Source organism: Juglans microcarpa x Juglans regia, chromosome 5D (assembly GCF_004785595.1).
Source record: "Juglans microcarpa x Juglans regia isolate MS1-56 chromosome 5D, Jm3101_v1.0, whole genome shotgun sequence".
NCBI lineage: Eukaryota > Viridiplantae > Streptophyta > Magnoliopsida > Fagales > Juglandaceae > Juglans > Juglans microcarpa x Juglans regia.
The window spans coordinates 2,218,815-2,233,648 of NC_054602.1; the positions used below are offsets into that span (position 1 = coordinate 2,218,815).

General features: G+C 33.6%; 2 protein-coding genes across 3 annotated transcripts; one reads left to right on the top strand and one right to left on the bottom strand.

Moving 5' to 3' along the window:
* Positions 1 to 1,450: 1,450 nt before the first annotated feature.
* On the bottom strand, positions 1,451 to 5,983 carry LOC121264923 (IQ domain-containing protein IQM6-like). The gene is made up of 9 exons (XM_041168296.1): positions 5,719 to 5,983; positions 4,445 to 4,938; positions 4,078 to 4,192; positions 3,924 to 3,989; positions 3,748 to 3,836; positions 3,554 to 3,644; positions 2,669 to 2,905; positions 2,472 to 2,573; positions 1,451 to 2,228 (listed from the first exon to the last, which is right to left on the bottom strand). The coding sequence occupies exons 2-9, from the start codon at positions 4,861 to 4,863 to the stop codon at positions 1,464 to 1,466; spliced, it is 1,884 nt and encodes a 627-aa protein (XP_041024230.1). The 5' UTR covers positions 4,864 to 4,938; positions 5,719 to 5,983; the 3' UTR covers positions 1,451 to 1,463.
* A 4,304-nt stretch (positions 5,984 to 10,287) lies between these two features.
* Positions 10,288 to 12,523, top strand: LOC121264928 (40S ribosomal protein S28). 2 transcript variants are annotated; one of them, XM_041168305.1, is made up of 2 exons: positions 10,288 to 10,463; positions 12,080 to 12,523. In XM_041168305.1, the coding sequence occupies exon 2, from the start codon at positions 12,081 to 12,083 to the stop codon at positions 12,276 to 12,278; it is 198 nt and encodes a 65-aa protein (XP_041024239.1). In that variant the 5' UTR covers positions 10,288 to 10,463; position 12,080; the 3' UTR covers positions 12,279 to 12,523. The 2 variants fall into 2 exon arrangements, with proteins under 2 accessions (XP_041024239.1, XP_041024240.1); XM_041168306.1 differs by having other exon boundaries at positions 10,289 to 10,459.
* Positions 12,524 to 14,834: the final 2,311 nt, after the last annotated feature.

The following is a 14,834-nucleotide window of genomic DNA, read 5'->3' on the forward strand; positions in this document are numbered from 1 at the left end:
AGTCTCAATTCATTTCTTCTCATTCCATCTCATCTCAACGTTTAAACATCATTCAAACATAAACATCATTCAGTTTTATATTTTCAACTTTTTCATCTAATCATTATCTAATTATTACAACTTTTTCAAACTTTTAAGTAAAATATAAAAAAACAATTAAACTTTTTCAAATCACAAACTAAAAATAATATTAAAAAATAATATTTTAACAATATTTTAACTTTATAATATTTTTATTCAATTTTTTTCCTTTTTCAAAATCTCATAAAATATCTTAACTCAATTCATTTTACTATTATTTACAAACTATTTCACTATTATTCATAGATTTCTCATCTCATGTTACCAAACGAGGGCAGTCTACAGCTCACTCCAACCCCGCTTTTGGCCAATAGGCTGCAATCTGAGGGGCATACTTATACAAGAATTCCGGCACCGGATGTAGCAGAAACAAAATCACATTCAGTCTTATCTACAAGAAGAGATATGCAAAATATTTTTGTTTTCAAGAGCTATTACACAGGTTGAGGTACTTTCCTAAACTTTGTCAGTAACCAAACAAAGAGCCATGGATCTTCTAGCAAGCACAAAGTTTATTGTGAAACAACAACAGATTTAAGCAGTTAAGCCAACGAAAACATGAACCTTATCAAAACCATATATAATAATCTAGCAGGCTTACTCCCGCTGTGATCCTTGGTGAGTAATTTTGCATACCATCGTAAAATACGTAAACGTCGCGTAATCGTTTTAGAAAAGAGTGAAATCTACTATTAAAAAATTAATTTTTTTCATATGAATCTCATATTTTATTCACTTTTTTCAAAGCGATTACACGGTAGTTATACAGTTGCAAATATATTTTCTGTTTTAATTTTTGTACAGGTCTGTTTGAGAGAGTTGATGGTATCGACGGTCCTTGTTTGGGAGAGTTGATTACGTTTGTACAACGAGTCGTAGCTGTTGTACTTGTAAATGACTTATCAAATGCAGCGTGACTTGTTTTTATCAAGCATTTAAGTAAATGTTTAAAATTAAAATAATAATAATATTTTGAAATTTTAATTTATCTAGCTTTGCGTGGTTGCAATTATTGTGCATTTATCATGTAAAGAAAAATGACTGCTTTGCATAACGAATCTTAATTATTTACTTAAAAAAATCTAAAAAATTTATCATTTACCAAAGAGAGAAGACAGAATCCTTGCACATCTCAGTGATGATTTATGTTTTTCGGTTTTGTGATTTCAGCATACGTTTACAGAGAATTGAAATGGGTCTTTTCTCTTTTTAGATAAAGAGCAACACATCTTGCAAAACCCCTTCAGCCTCGTTCCATTTCCACCATAATCTACAAAAATGTGCAGAATAATACATAGAAAGAATGCAAAGAATTCCTATATCTTCGTCCCCACCCTGCACGATACAATAAAATACAATTTGTGTTGTGACTTCATCTAAATTTAGTCCGTCAATGGTGTTGATGTTCTGGACGTTATCACATGCTCTGGAGCAAGGGAACTTCTGTCTGCAGTTGTCTCTCTACACAAAGAAGTTGAAGTAAGAACCCTTGGGCTCAAGTGGGACAAGGTCCGGGGGCATGCATTAACGCCTCTTGATCTTGGAGACAAGTTGGCTTGCTCTAAAACCCGGAACTGAAGCTCCGAAGGATAGTCTCTCATGCAACCAATACGTGGCCCGGCTCCGGTTGCCCACCTACTGGATAATTGCTTAGCCAACTGATATGACTTCATTCCTTTATGCGAATCTATCCTTTTCATAATTTTTTCCTCTGGAATAGGCTGTTCATCATCTTCTTCTTGATCTTCGTCAAACAAGTTCAATTTAGGAACCATGAAATCTCTCTCTGATAAAAACGTTTCTTCTGCTGTCTCATAGCCTTCTTCTGAAGAATTATCATGAGGGTGAGTGTGGCAACTTGGTTGTAGTGCATCCTTCTTAAGAATGTCAAATGCCACATGTCGGTTTGGGATTTCAAGTCTGGCTATTTTTGAGCCTAATTCTCGTGACAATCTTGTCAAGGATGGTTCTGGATTTCCAGCAGCATTAGAATCCTGATCTCTGGATTCAGTGTTCTTTTGAGCCAAGATATATTCACTCATTGGTTCAGTATCCTGAGATAAATCTTCTTCTATTGGATTGCTTCGAAGGCAAACACCATTGGCCTTTTCGGTAAGGGCTGCTTCTTCCTCTTCACTTGGGCTTTTCTGTTACATAGGTGAAGAGAAGTGCATCAAGATTCCTGGTGATAAAAATTTTATATGAACTCACACAAACAAAGTCTCTCAATGACAAAACGGGGAATTTTTGGCTAGCTACAAAGAGCACATCTTCCCATACTAAAGCCAAGTAGAACCACCAAAGGTAGTGTCCACTAATAGGTTATGGCCAGCCAATAGTGTCCTGCTATATTATCTTAACGATAAAATGAGAAGCAAAGTCAGCATTACCTTTACATTGCTGAGATCCACATTGTGTTCCTTAAGGAACAACATTAATTCCTGAAAATTTTCTTCTGTTGGTAGATAATGCCCACTGTGAGGCCAAACCACCTAATGAGTTGTATAAATCCTTTTAGTATGCCAAACAATTCACAAAAAAAAAAAAAAAAAAACCACTTTATAAAGTCCATATTTTTCTTTTGTACCTTCAGAGCGCCATCTTCCACTACCAATCTCCCAGCAGACAATGTGGCTCCACCTGCCAAGAAACTGGAATGTTGAAATGTGCCCTTGTTTTTTAGCCCAACATACAAGGTCTTGGATGTGCTAAGGACAAAGATCCACTTAGCATCTTTAGGTCCTGTTGTATCTAGGAGTTTCCCACTCTGCCTGTAGAAAAATTTGCCGTCCTGCACCACAACTTCATAAGCCTTCCTTTCTGCCTGCAAAACGACATATTTGTCAGGCTATAAATTCCAATGGCACATGTAAAATCTTTACTTTTGGTTGTATTTCGAGCCAACTAAATATCTTGAGGTTTAACCAGCTTTGGTCATTCCGTTTAAGGTAAAATAACTATTAATAAATAAATAGCCTGCAAGACAGACATCGAAAAAGCTTTCTTCCCCTTTTCAATTGCTAAAAGGAATGCTTGGTATTGAGATTAAAATCTAGAATGGGAATTGCTATTCCAGTGATTAAGAGGAGACATTCCTTGCTGGAGAGTGGAGAGGCAAGAATCATTATTTTTGACACCTTGGAATTGCTTATATTTGACAATAGAACTTTTATATTGTTTATGCCGTAAATCAAAATCAAATAAAAAAGAGATTATAATAGAATAAAAGTAAAAAATTTTATATGATATTATTTGATTTCATATAACATATTATTCTAGATTTTTATTTTATTTATACCTTACTACAAAAATTTTACGATGCTATATTTACATTAGATACAAGTTATGACTGTTATGAGATACAAGCTATGAATTATATCAACATGTCAAATCTGTCCTAATTCTAATTCCTCAGAATGGTACATTGTGTGTGTGTGTGTGTTTAAGGCACACAAGGAGATGTGAGGTTTACCGGACCAAGGTATTTGATACATTGCTGCTGAAGCTTGGATCGAGGACATCTATCAAGAAGATTGACTTCTTTTCCCTCTCCTATATCGAGCCTGTATTTTTTTCGAAGTTCAAATGTCAAAGGGAGAAATAGATTTTCATTGTCAACCAAAACACAATATGAAGGATTTGCTTTGGGTCCCAAGGTAATATTACCAGTAGAAGAAGGGCTGCGTGCTCTCACACTGGAGCCATGTCACATAATAAAATTGAAGGTTATGGCCATAGCGATGGCGAGGATCAATCTGTTAATGAGAAGGGACAAGAATAAGAATATGCCAGAAATGAAAACTAGTGATTTGGCAAAAAGATACACTAAGCATGGGGCTTACAGCCTCGAGCCAATGTTGTAAAGCAAGTTTACGAGCCTTTTCATCCTTTGATAAGCCTTTCCCGACCTGAAAAATCAAATTAAAAGAATCAGCAATTGAGAACAATATAACTGAGCTGTATCATATGGTATGCATCAAATTGATAAAAAGCTACCTTAGCAGCTCTAGTTCTTGCCCTTGACCAACGTGAAGAAGCAGTTTCAGGTTTCTCGATGTCAAAAAATGATATAGAGCTCCGCTTCAGTTCTGCAAAATCAAGTAGCTTCCACCTACAAAGTGAATTGCAAGATGCTTATTGTATACATATAAGGACGAGGTGTTAGCAAAAACAGACACAAAACTATTCAACTTCATTCTAGTAAAGACAGACTCTTCAAAGCCCATGGGTTCAAATTGTGATACCAGATTAAGTTATCGATCTTTGCTTCCAAAATATTTGGGAAAATTTAAATGGATGGTTTTAACTCTATGTAATGGCCAAAATTTCCTTTAAAGAAGTGTGCATAAGAACTTAAACAAACCATCTCTGCTCCACAAGAACTGCACAATCTGCAAGCTGTCTCCTTGTTCGGAAACTCTTGTACACTTTCTGCAACTTCAATGCAGCCTGGCACCTATGCTTCTTTGGATCTGTCAATGGTGATTGGTGTTTTTCCTCAGACAAGCTATCTGATCTTGGCAATTGGTCTCCAACATCTTTAGTACTAGAGCTCATGGTCTCTAACCCTCTCCTTTCAAAGCTAAGTGATCCCTCGAACACCATCTTTCTCAATCCGTATGATTTTATCATGGTGGGTTCTGAATCACGGCCATTGAAACTGACTGATCGCAATGGATTTCTTACATCTTCACCCCCAAAACTGATTGATCTTAGAAGAATAGCTTCAAAGCGACTATCGACATCATCAGGGTCAGAGAATGGACAAAAGGACATCCCCATCTAGTCAAAATGGGATGTCTTATATATCCAAATAATCAAGATCTCAAAAAGCATGATCCATGTGGAGTCGGTAACCTGGTAATAAACAAAAGTTGAAAAATAACAACGTGAGTTTGCAAACTGGTATTTGATACGACAGGCATCTTATGATAAAGAAAATAGCACCAAAACGTCAGTAATCACGGATGAGGGCCTATGATTGATTTCATGAACACAACAAAAAAAAACATGACTGATTTCATGGACATCTCCCGGCACTTCGTTTAATAAGAGGATGAAGAGGAAGGAAAGGAAAATTTCTGACAAAAGTTGACAAGTTCCGTGAAACAAGTGAGTTCCTTCAAATGCAGACCTTAGAAAAACAATGATTTTGGGGCTTAAGTAAATCATATACCGTAGATACATATATACATACATATATATATATATATATATCCCATAACAACACAATAACGCGAGTAACCCAAAAATATATGTATCTACAGGCCCATTTCAATCAAACAGCACAAAAACGAGAACTTTAGAGATCACTGACATGATCGATCTTTTTTCTCAACAAACTGATTTTCATTTAAACTTTTCAATATATATATATATATATATATATATAATTTCTTTCTTTATTCACAGTAGACACTGATTTTCATCGATAATATTTCCCAGAAGGACCACTTTATCCTACCTATTTTGATCAAACAACACAATAACAATAACCCATTGATTATTTACAAAAAAAAAAAAAAATCATATTTCTCTTGACACATTCATATAACTTCAAATATAGAAATAAAGAAAAATTCTACTCAAATATAAAACCAATGCCGTGAGCGTGAAATGAAGATATAGAAGTCTTACTTGTTCTATCGAAGGCAGAGTGGGAACCAGAGATGCGACTGGCTTTTACGCAAGATTGAAAGGAGAGAGACAGAGATGGGAGATGACCAGATGGGGTTTGGGACGATACAATGTGAGAGAAAGCGAAGAATGTGGTGGGTGTAGCGAACAGGTTTTCTTGTTGGCTGTCTGAATATTGTCCCACGATCACAGAGTGTCCCCGAGCCCCTTTTTTTTTGTGCGTCTCTGAAAAGCTCCAACACCGCTTGCCCTGAGATATTCTTGCACCATGTACGCATATATAGAGAAGACAGAACGAGAGGGAGAGCCTCGGGGGCGTTAGGAGTAATAGATGGTCTCCATCCACGTGTCATTGACCGGGAAGGTACATTTTTTTCTTCCTTTCTTTCTTTTATTTTTATATTTCCAAAAAACCCATTTTCCTTCCCTTTGGCAACAAGTAAAAATATAAATATCAACATATGACCGCTGCTACGGTTAAAAACCAAAAAAAAAAAAAATTCACGTGAGTGTGCTACAGTTATAGGCTGATATATAGAATGGTTCTAATAACAAATACGCCTGTAAGTTATACGGTGTAAGAATGTCGATTTGTACACGATAAATTCAACACTTCTTGGCGAGGATCTAGAGATTCTAATTTTTTTATTTTTAAAAACTTATTGTTAAATAAATGTAATGTTTTTATTTATATTTATACCATTAGTGGCTTGGAATACTTGCAACTATGTTGTGTCTAGTGTAATTAGTTAGGGTTTAGTTGAGGCGATGGTGTATTATATTCCAGGTGGATAAGACTGTTGACATGGTTGAACTTTGAAGGACCACATCACCTGTGTCAAATCTAGTTCTAATGGAATTATTATTATCAAGATAGACTATTGAAATATAGTCCAAGTAATTTGTCTATAAGTCAAATTCTTATATGTAATTTTTAATTGAACTTTTTTATCTTGAAAATGTTTAAAAAAAGGCAATAAAGAAATTTTGCAATTTTCGAATAATTATGGTTTTTTATATGCATTGAAATTAGATTTGCAGTGTGAAATTTTTATCGAAAATCGAATACCCTTTCGAATTGTAACCAGTTTTACAAAAATGGGTATCCATCCGGTTTTAAGAATTCACAAACGGGTATTTTTGAATATCCAAATTCATATCCGAATCCATAATCTTATTTATAAATATTAAGAATTAGAATATGTCAAAAAGGCGATAGACTCATTTACAAATACGTTAACTACATTGTCGCTTTGATTAGGCCAATACGTTGCTGTCAATTCAAAAGCGACTCTCTTAAGGAAAAGCTTGACCACATTTAGGTTTAAGTATCATAGCTATATTTCAACTAAAATTTGGCTAACAACCATCAGCATATCCCTACATTTTAAATGCTTTCAATATCAGACTAGAGAGGTCACAATGGCCACTAAATCTGAATTTTACCGACTTAAAATAGATCTGAAAGAATTGTCACCTTTTTTTCTTCATTTAGATTTGGTTTCTACAATCAATCAACAAAAATGCTCTAAATTTATTCATTTCAATTTCTTTTGCCTTTCTCTCTGATGCGTGCGATGACGCGCCATAAAACTGAAGTGAGATTAGTGGATCTAAAGAGTCAAGAGGCAAACAGCTAAAAGGTACTCTGTACCGTACGGAAGATCCGAAAATGGTAAGATACGCGTGATCATGCCCATCTTTTTGCAATTTTATATTTATTCAAAAGTTCGAGTTTGCAGTTTGATAATCGTACGAAAAATGCACTCTCTTAATTTTACTGACCAAATTGCCCCGCCCGATTGTATTATATATTGCCATATTGGAGATATTTGGATACAAAAAAATATTTATATTATCTTATTTAATTATTATAATTTTTTATAATTTTTATATAAAATATAATAGATAAATTTATTTATTTAAATTTTAAAATAATAATAATATTAAAAATAATATTTTATTTAATTTTTAACTTTTTATCTTAATTTATTATTCAAACGTCTCCTTAAAACCCACAAACTTGGACGGTGACAAAGGGAGTGTTACGTCTTAATTGTAGCAGGTTTTTGGGATCTTCACTGCCCATGTATTTGTTTTAGGATAATACTAAAACTACAGATGGGGCTCTTGTTAGGCTATTTTGATTGTGTTTGTATGTTAAACTGAGTTAAGTTGAGATAATAAAATATTGTTAAAATATTATTTTTTAATATTATTATTTTTTGAAATTTAAAAAAATTGAATTATTTATTATATTTTGTATTGAAATTTGAAAAAATTATAACGATGAGTTGAGATGAGTTGAACTTATGTGTTTTTTTGTTCTTTTTTTACATGGATTTTTTTAATATTTTTAAAAAATAAAAAGAATAAACAACATCATTAAAAAACAATTCCTTAAAAAAAATCTTAGCAGAAAGACTAATATTTTTTTTTAATTCATGATTAAAGAAGTATTTTTTTAATGATATTGTAAATTTTTTTATTTTTTAAAAATATTTAAAAGTGTTAAAAAAATCTATATAAAATAAGAACAAAAAAATACACATAAAATAGTCTAGCAGGAGCTTCCAGCGAGAACTCCAACGGTGGTTTTAGGATTATCCTTTGTTTTATTATTCAATATCACCGTCGTCGGAGAGATTTGATTTATATGTATTTTGCCTAATACATTCTTGTTGTCCATAACCTAAGGTAGATAAAACGACTATAGAAGTTATGCCTTTAGTTAGAGTAGGTAATTTTGATTAAAAAAAAGAGAGAAAGGAGTAGGTAATTCTGGATAAGTTTTTTTATTTTAGATTATTTTAGACTCTTTATTTTCTCGAATCTCTACTAGAGGGACTTGAGATCAACACATGCCATTGACCATCATGGTACAAGTAAATGACTTTGCATGTCCCTACATTTGTCCTAAGATGATTTGTTGTTTTTAAATTTTAATAAATATTATAGTTATAAAGAGATTTTATAAAAATAAACTTATAAATTAATATATTTTAATATTATATATTAGATTATAAAATTATTTTTATTATAAAATATATCTAACGTATCACTTAAAAATAAATTAATTTATAAATTTATTTTTATAAAATTTATTTATAATTATAATACTTCTCTTAAATTTTTCTATAATTTCATTATAAAAATATGAATCCAATGTTACAATAAAACCTCCTTATTTAAACAAGCTGGTGGGCCGGTGGCTTGTGAGGCCAACTCATATGACTGGGTGTGTGCTGTAATTCTCAGGTGGCGAGCAGACGAATGGTACAGACTGAAAGACAGCTGTACGTTTGCCTCGGCAATTAATTTTCATCCGACAGAATCTAAAGGGAATCTGACCCACTGGATTAGGTTAAGACATCTTCGTCCTTTTTGGTCCAACGCGCAAAATCGGAGCCGAGGTTGTCGGTGCTCAACTACTTCGACCACTTGCTTGACCGGACGGACTTTAATCATTTTATGTATTCCTTTCCAAATTTTTAAATAAAATATCAAAAATAATTTAATATTTTAAATTTTAAAATAAAATTATATTTTAATAATATTTTAATTTTATAATATTTGTTATCAATCTTTTTTTATATACTCTTCTAAAATTTAATAAAATATTATAATTCAAACTATTTCATTATTATTTATAAATTTTTCATATCATATCATTCCCTAAGCATCCCCTAAGTATATTTGAATGTTAAACTCAACTCAACTTATCTCAAATCAATTATTCATATAACTCATTATTTTTTTAGCTTTTTATAAAAAGTTAAAACATATATCAATCTACTTAATACATTCAAACATATTTTAATGGTTCCACAAAACCTCATCAAACATCCTAACTCGTTACTATTAATAAATCAACTCAAATCATCTGAAATCATTTCAGTACCAAAATGCAACCTTAGGAATTGTTTGGATTGAGAGAGCCTCTCAATTTATTTTATCTATTCATTACAATTTTTTTAAACTTCTACACAAAATATAATAAACAATTCAAAATTTTCAAATTATAATATAAAAATAATATTTTATTCAATTTTTAATTTTTATTTAAACTCACTATCTAAACCTCCCTATTCTTTTCATTTTTATTCCCTTACTATTCTAATGCTGACCGACTCAATTCGAACTAAGTGAGAAGGTGAAAAGGGTCGGATTCCAGTAGTTTTTAAAAATAGAGAACGAGTTCAAAATTTTCCAATTCCTTGACAGGTACTTGACCTGTCCCCTTTCCAAACTCAATTAATTTTCAGGACTGACCCATGAAGATTTTCCGCATTCAACCCCTATTTCCCAAAAGTCTTCACTCCATTTACAAGTCTTTTAAGCACTTTCTACAAGTTTTCTTGGGCTGCTTTTGAAAGATTCAATACCTTGATTTTTCCACATTGACATAGTCATGTACGAAATAATCGATAACTCTCTTATTTGGAAGAAAATAAAAAAACCCAATGCAATTCTCCTACGCATACCCTATAGGGTAATAGACGGATCGGCCCGATACCCATCAAAACAGAAGCCTATCACGTTGGGCTTCGTTTCTGTCCAAAAAAACAATAAAATTAATGGAAAAGAAAATACTGGACTAAACTTGGCCATACCAGCCCGGCCCGGCCCGGCCCGGCCCGGCTGTGGCTACGCCAACCTTAAGGCTTTAAACACTTCTCTTCCTTCACTGCACCCTTGACTTTCGTGCGCCGCAGCCGAAGAATACCACCGCAAAGAAAGAGTAAGTATTATCTCTGAATTTATGATTTTATTTTTTGGTCTCTGAAGAATGGGATTTATATCTGTTTTTCTTGTAGTTTTGAAAGTGTTTAGGCTGGTTTTGATTTTATTTCTGTTGCCTCTGATATTGGATTGGTTCATAAGCGTTCCGTTGGATCTAGTGATGTTGTGAATTAGAGAGGAAGTGGATTATAGATTTAAGAAGCATTTGGATCTGGTCACTCCCGATATGAATATAAATTGAACAAATTACTGGCTGTTAGTGGCTTTTTTTTTTCGATTATTTTTTCTAGTCTTAGTCTGTTTCACTCGATTCCCAGGCCATGTGAAGCGTAGCTTGCTTTAGCGGTCTGGTTTGGTTACCAAGATGAGACGAGAATCATTTTATCTCATTTCATATAATCATTACATTTTTTCCAAACTTATACACAAAATATAATAAACAATTCAACTTTTTTAAATTTAAAAAAAAAAATTAATATTCTAATAATATTTTATTCAACTTTAATCTTTTATCTCATCTGTATAACCAAATGACGCCTCTAGACTAAGCTGGACTAAGCTTAGTCCTAGGAGCTGGACTAAGCTGTAGCGAAGCTCAGGCAAGCACCTCTAGAGGTGATTTCTTTTTTAAAAGGGGTCTCTCTCCCCTTGTCATTTAAATTAGCACCCGTGACTCTGTTCTTTGTAAAAACCTCTTCGTTTGCTAATCAAGTCATAGAGGATAGTCGAGATCGACTCTTAGGTAGATTTGTATCCACATCAATAGGTATTTTTTGTCACTTTTAGGATGGAAATAAGAAAGAAGATGGGTGTTAGGCAATGGCTTACGCTGGGTGCTCCCTGTCTGATTGGTATTTTCCTTGCGACTCCGACTGTGTACCACAGTTTGACATGCTAGGAGCTATAGAATTCTTATGTTACTTGGCATTTTTATTTGCGTAACCTGTTTTACTTTATGATTATGCTTTTGAATTTGGTCCATTGTACGTCTATTTTTGTACTCTGCCTCTACTGTGGTTTACTCTTTATAGTTTGGATGCAGTCCAGAAGGAAATTGGTGATTGATATTGCACTATAAAGCACAAAATATATTTTTCTGCTTAATTTTTTTATCCTCTGTTTGAAACCTGTTTAACGAGGGACCCAACAATGCTGTTTCAGCCTTTAGGACATCATGTATTACCCAAGTTTGTTCGTGTTGGTTGCTGAATGCAAAAGCAAGATTTTAAAGATTTTAATGTTAACGAAACATGAAACGAATTATTGACATTACAAATAATCTTAATGGGTTATATATGCCCATGAGGCATACCCTCGGGATTAATTGTATCTTAGAATAGGTGGTTGGTGTCATTCATTTTGCATTCTGGCCAGTTAATGGGTTGGATTTCTAGGGTATGTTGGACTTGCACATTGTTCCTAGAAAAGCTGTTTTGGTGGTTGAGACTCTCACACCCTCTCCCTCTTTTAAATGCACCGTCTCTATGGCTAGATTTTGGCTGCGCTTCCATGTAGTTAGTAGTTTTTTGTATTTTTTTCAAAAAGTTGCACGGATGTTCATGTTTCATACTTGTTTTTGGCATCAAAATTATGTTTTCCTGATTATATTATCATGCAGGATGGAATCTCAAGTGAAACATGCTGTGGTGGTGAAAGTTATGGGTCGGACTGGATCAAGAGGTCAGGTGACTCAGGTGAGAGTCAAGTTTCTGGATGATCAGAACCGGTTCATTATGAGGAATGTTAAGGGACCAGTGAGGGAAGGTGATATCCTTACTCTGCTAGAGTCCGAGAGAGAAGCAAGAAGGTTGCGTTGATAGGCTTATTGGTCAGGAATCCGTTCCTCTCAGTTTTGGTGACTATGAATGCTTGCTTCTCGTAGTCGGTCAATGGCTCTCAAAGCTAGGATAAAAAAAAAAAAAAAAAAAACCGTATCAGCATAGTTGTTTTGATTTATATTGAATTCTGAGTGGAATGTTTATTCATGATGCTTAAGTCTGTTATCTTGGATAGACCAAGTTTTGCTTACATATTTGGTATGAAGTTTTGCATTTTAGATTTAGTGCACTTTTCACGCTACTAATAATAATGTTTGATCAAGCATAAAAGATGTGCAACGAGAGTGTTATCCAATTCATCCACGAGGGCATGCGACGTAACTATTAAGATTTGTAAGTTAGGGAGGGTTTGGCTATGTTATCTCATTGAACTGCCCAACTCGTGTGTCGATTATTAAGACAGCGATAGAGTCTTGGCAAGTTATAGAATGAGTTGATTTGATGATATTGAGACACCGGGGATTAAAATTCGAATCTTGAGTGACAAAACCCCTTGTCACTTGAATTTGCCAACATCTACATATTAGCTTTAACACATTGAATTCTAGATCAATATTCTTATATTTTAGTGACCTCTGTAATACTAGTTTTATGATATTTAATTCTTTTAAATGACGGAGAGTTCCCCATACAGTCTCAAAGTGCACGTGGTGGGATATAAACCATCATTTAAGGGACTAGATGTGATTACTTGCATTTCTCTTTTAGTCAAATTTGAAAGGGGAGTTATTATGCATAAACCATTATTTACTTTCACACCTCACACTTGTAACTTTTTCATAAGGTGTGAGGATGTTTTTCATAGAGTATGTGAGTGTTTTTCATAGGGTGTTGGGTGTAGGGTGGTGAATAATGACTGATGAAAAAAAAATTTCTTAAAGCATTGGCAATGGCCAAGTTCAAAATTTGGCTAGAATCTCAACTTTTGACTATAGTATTAACTTTTGACTAGATGAGTCTATATAGGAATAACATATGCTAACATATAAAGATCGTTTCGTATCACCAAAAACTCTTTGTCAAAACATATTTGCTAAGATAATATTTCAACAACTTTAAAAGAGATTATTATCTAAAATCACAAGCAAGTACCAAAATGGCATCGGTTTCTTTCTTCAACTGGAACTTGATTAATTGATCTTAGAAGCAAAATCAACTTTTCTCAATAATAAAAGATCAAAACTTAACCGCTCAACATCCTCTAGCAACATAAGCAACAAATGTTGCAGCAAAAATTGTAGTTGCTGAAGAAACCAGAGTCAAGAAACTCTTCTACTTATGTGCTTCGGCAAAAATCCAAGTTGTTTCTTCATATCTTCCACCATCTTCTCCTTGCTGCTGAAAGTAGTCTTGATGGCATCTAACTCCAATTAAAAAACTCGCTTTTGAATAAGTCAAGTAAACAATTTTCACTTTAAAGCATGTAAGTTACTTGATCTACTAGTGAAGGGCCATATTAAATATGTCAAAGCAGAGGACAAGGGCCATAACAGAATGCACAAAAGCAACACAGCAAAGGACATCACGAATGCACAGTAGAAATACACCACAACAAACACAATACGAGCACAACAAAGAAATAGGGAATCATCTACCTTCATGTAAATCTATACGAGAATGTTGAAAAAATCAAGTGAATGAAAATATTATTCTCTCTTGGGTATTTGAATATAATATTTGTAGGTCTTGTACAGGACAGAATCGTGCATGGTTTTTTATCGGTTGTTCAACTTTTTTAAACTTGAGAAGTTTAGCTAGACTATTGCAAATGTTTTTTTCCACATTTGCTTTTAATTTAGACTTGCATAGCCATTGTCAATGCTCTTAGAGGTAAATGCTTGTTCCATAATGTTTGGTGAATAGGAGGTCAAAATTGAAGTCTCATTAATAACGAAGTTAAGGTGCGGGACTCATATCCAGTAATAAATATAAATAAATCATTATATTCTAAAATAAAAGTATTATTATTTTAACCATCATGCTTTCATTATTTTCGATGTTACATTAAATAATTGGTTGCTAAATAAAAAATAAAAAACAACTTATTAATCATTTGATATCAGAAATGATGAAATAAAGGCATCTCACCAAAGAAGATCCATCCATTTAAACAATTCGAGTAATACCGCTATTTCGAATGTTAGGATGGTCAAAATGCATCTCACCATGTGGACAGTGAAAGAGTAGTGTTAGAGAGCATTCACTTTTTTTTTTTTCTCTCAAATGCAGACGGCTTCTCTCTCTCATCTCTCTCTCATTAGCGTCTCTCTCTCTCCCGTCTCTCTCTCATCTCAGTTCTCTCTCTCTCTCATCCCTAATCGTCTCTCTCTCATCTCAATTCTCTCTCTCACCGATTCTCTCTCTCTCTCATCGTCTCTCCCTCGTCGTCCTCTCTCTCATCTCCGCTCTCTCTCTCATCAGCTCTCTCATCTATTTTTAATTTTAAATTTAAAAAATATGTGGTGTAGATTTTATCACATAATGTATATAAAAATGATTGCTATAAATAGTAGCTTATCCCAATAATTTACAAAA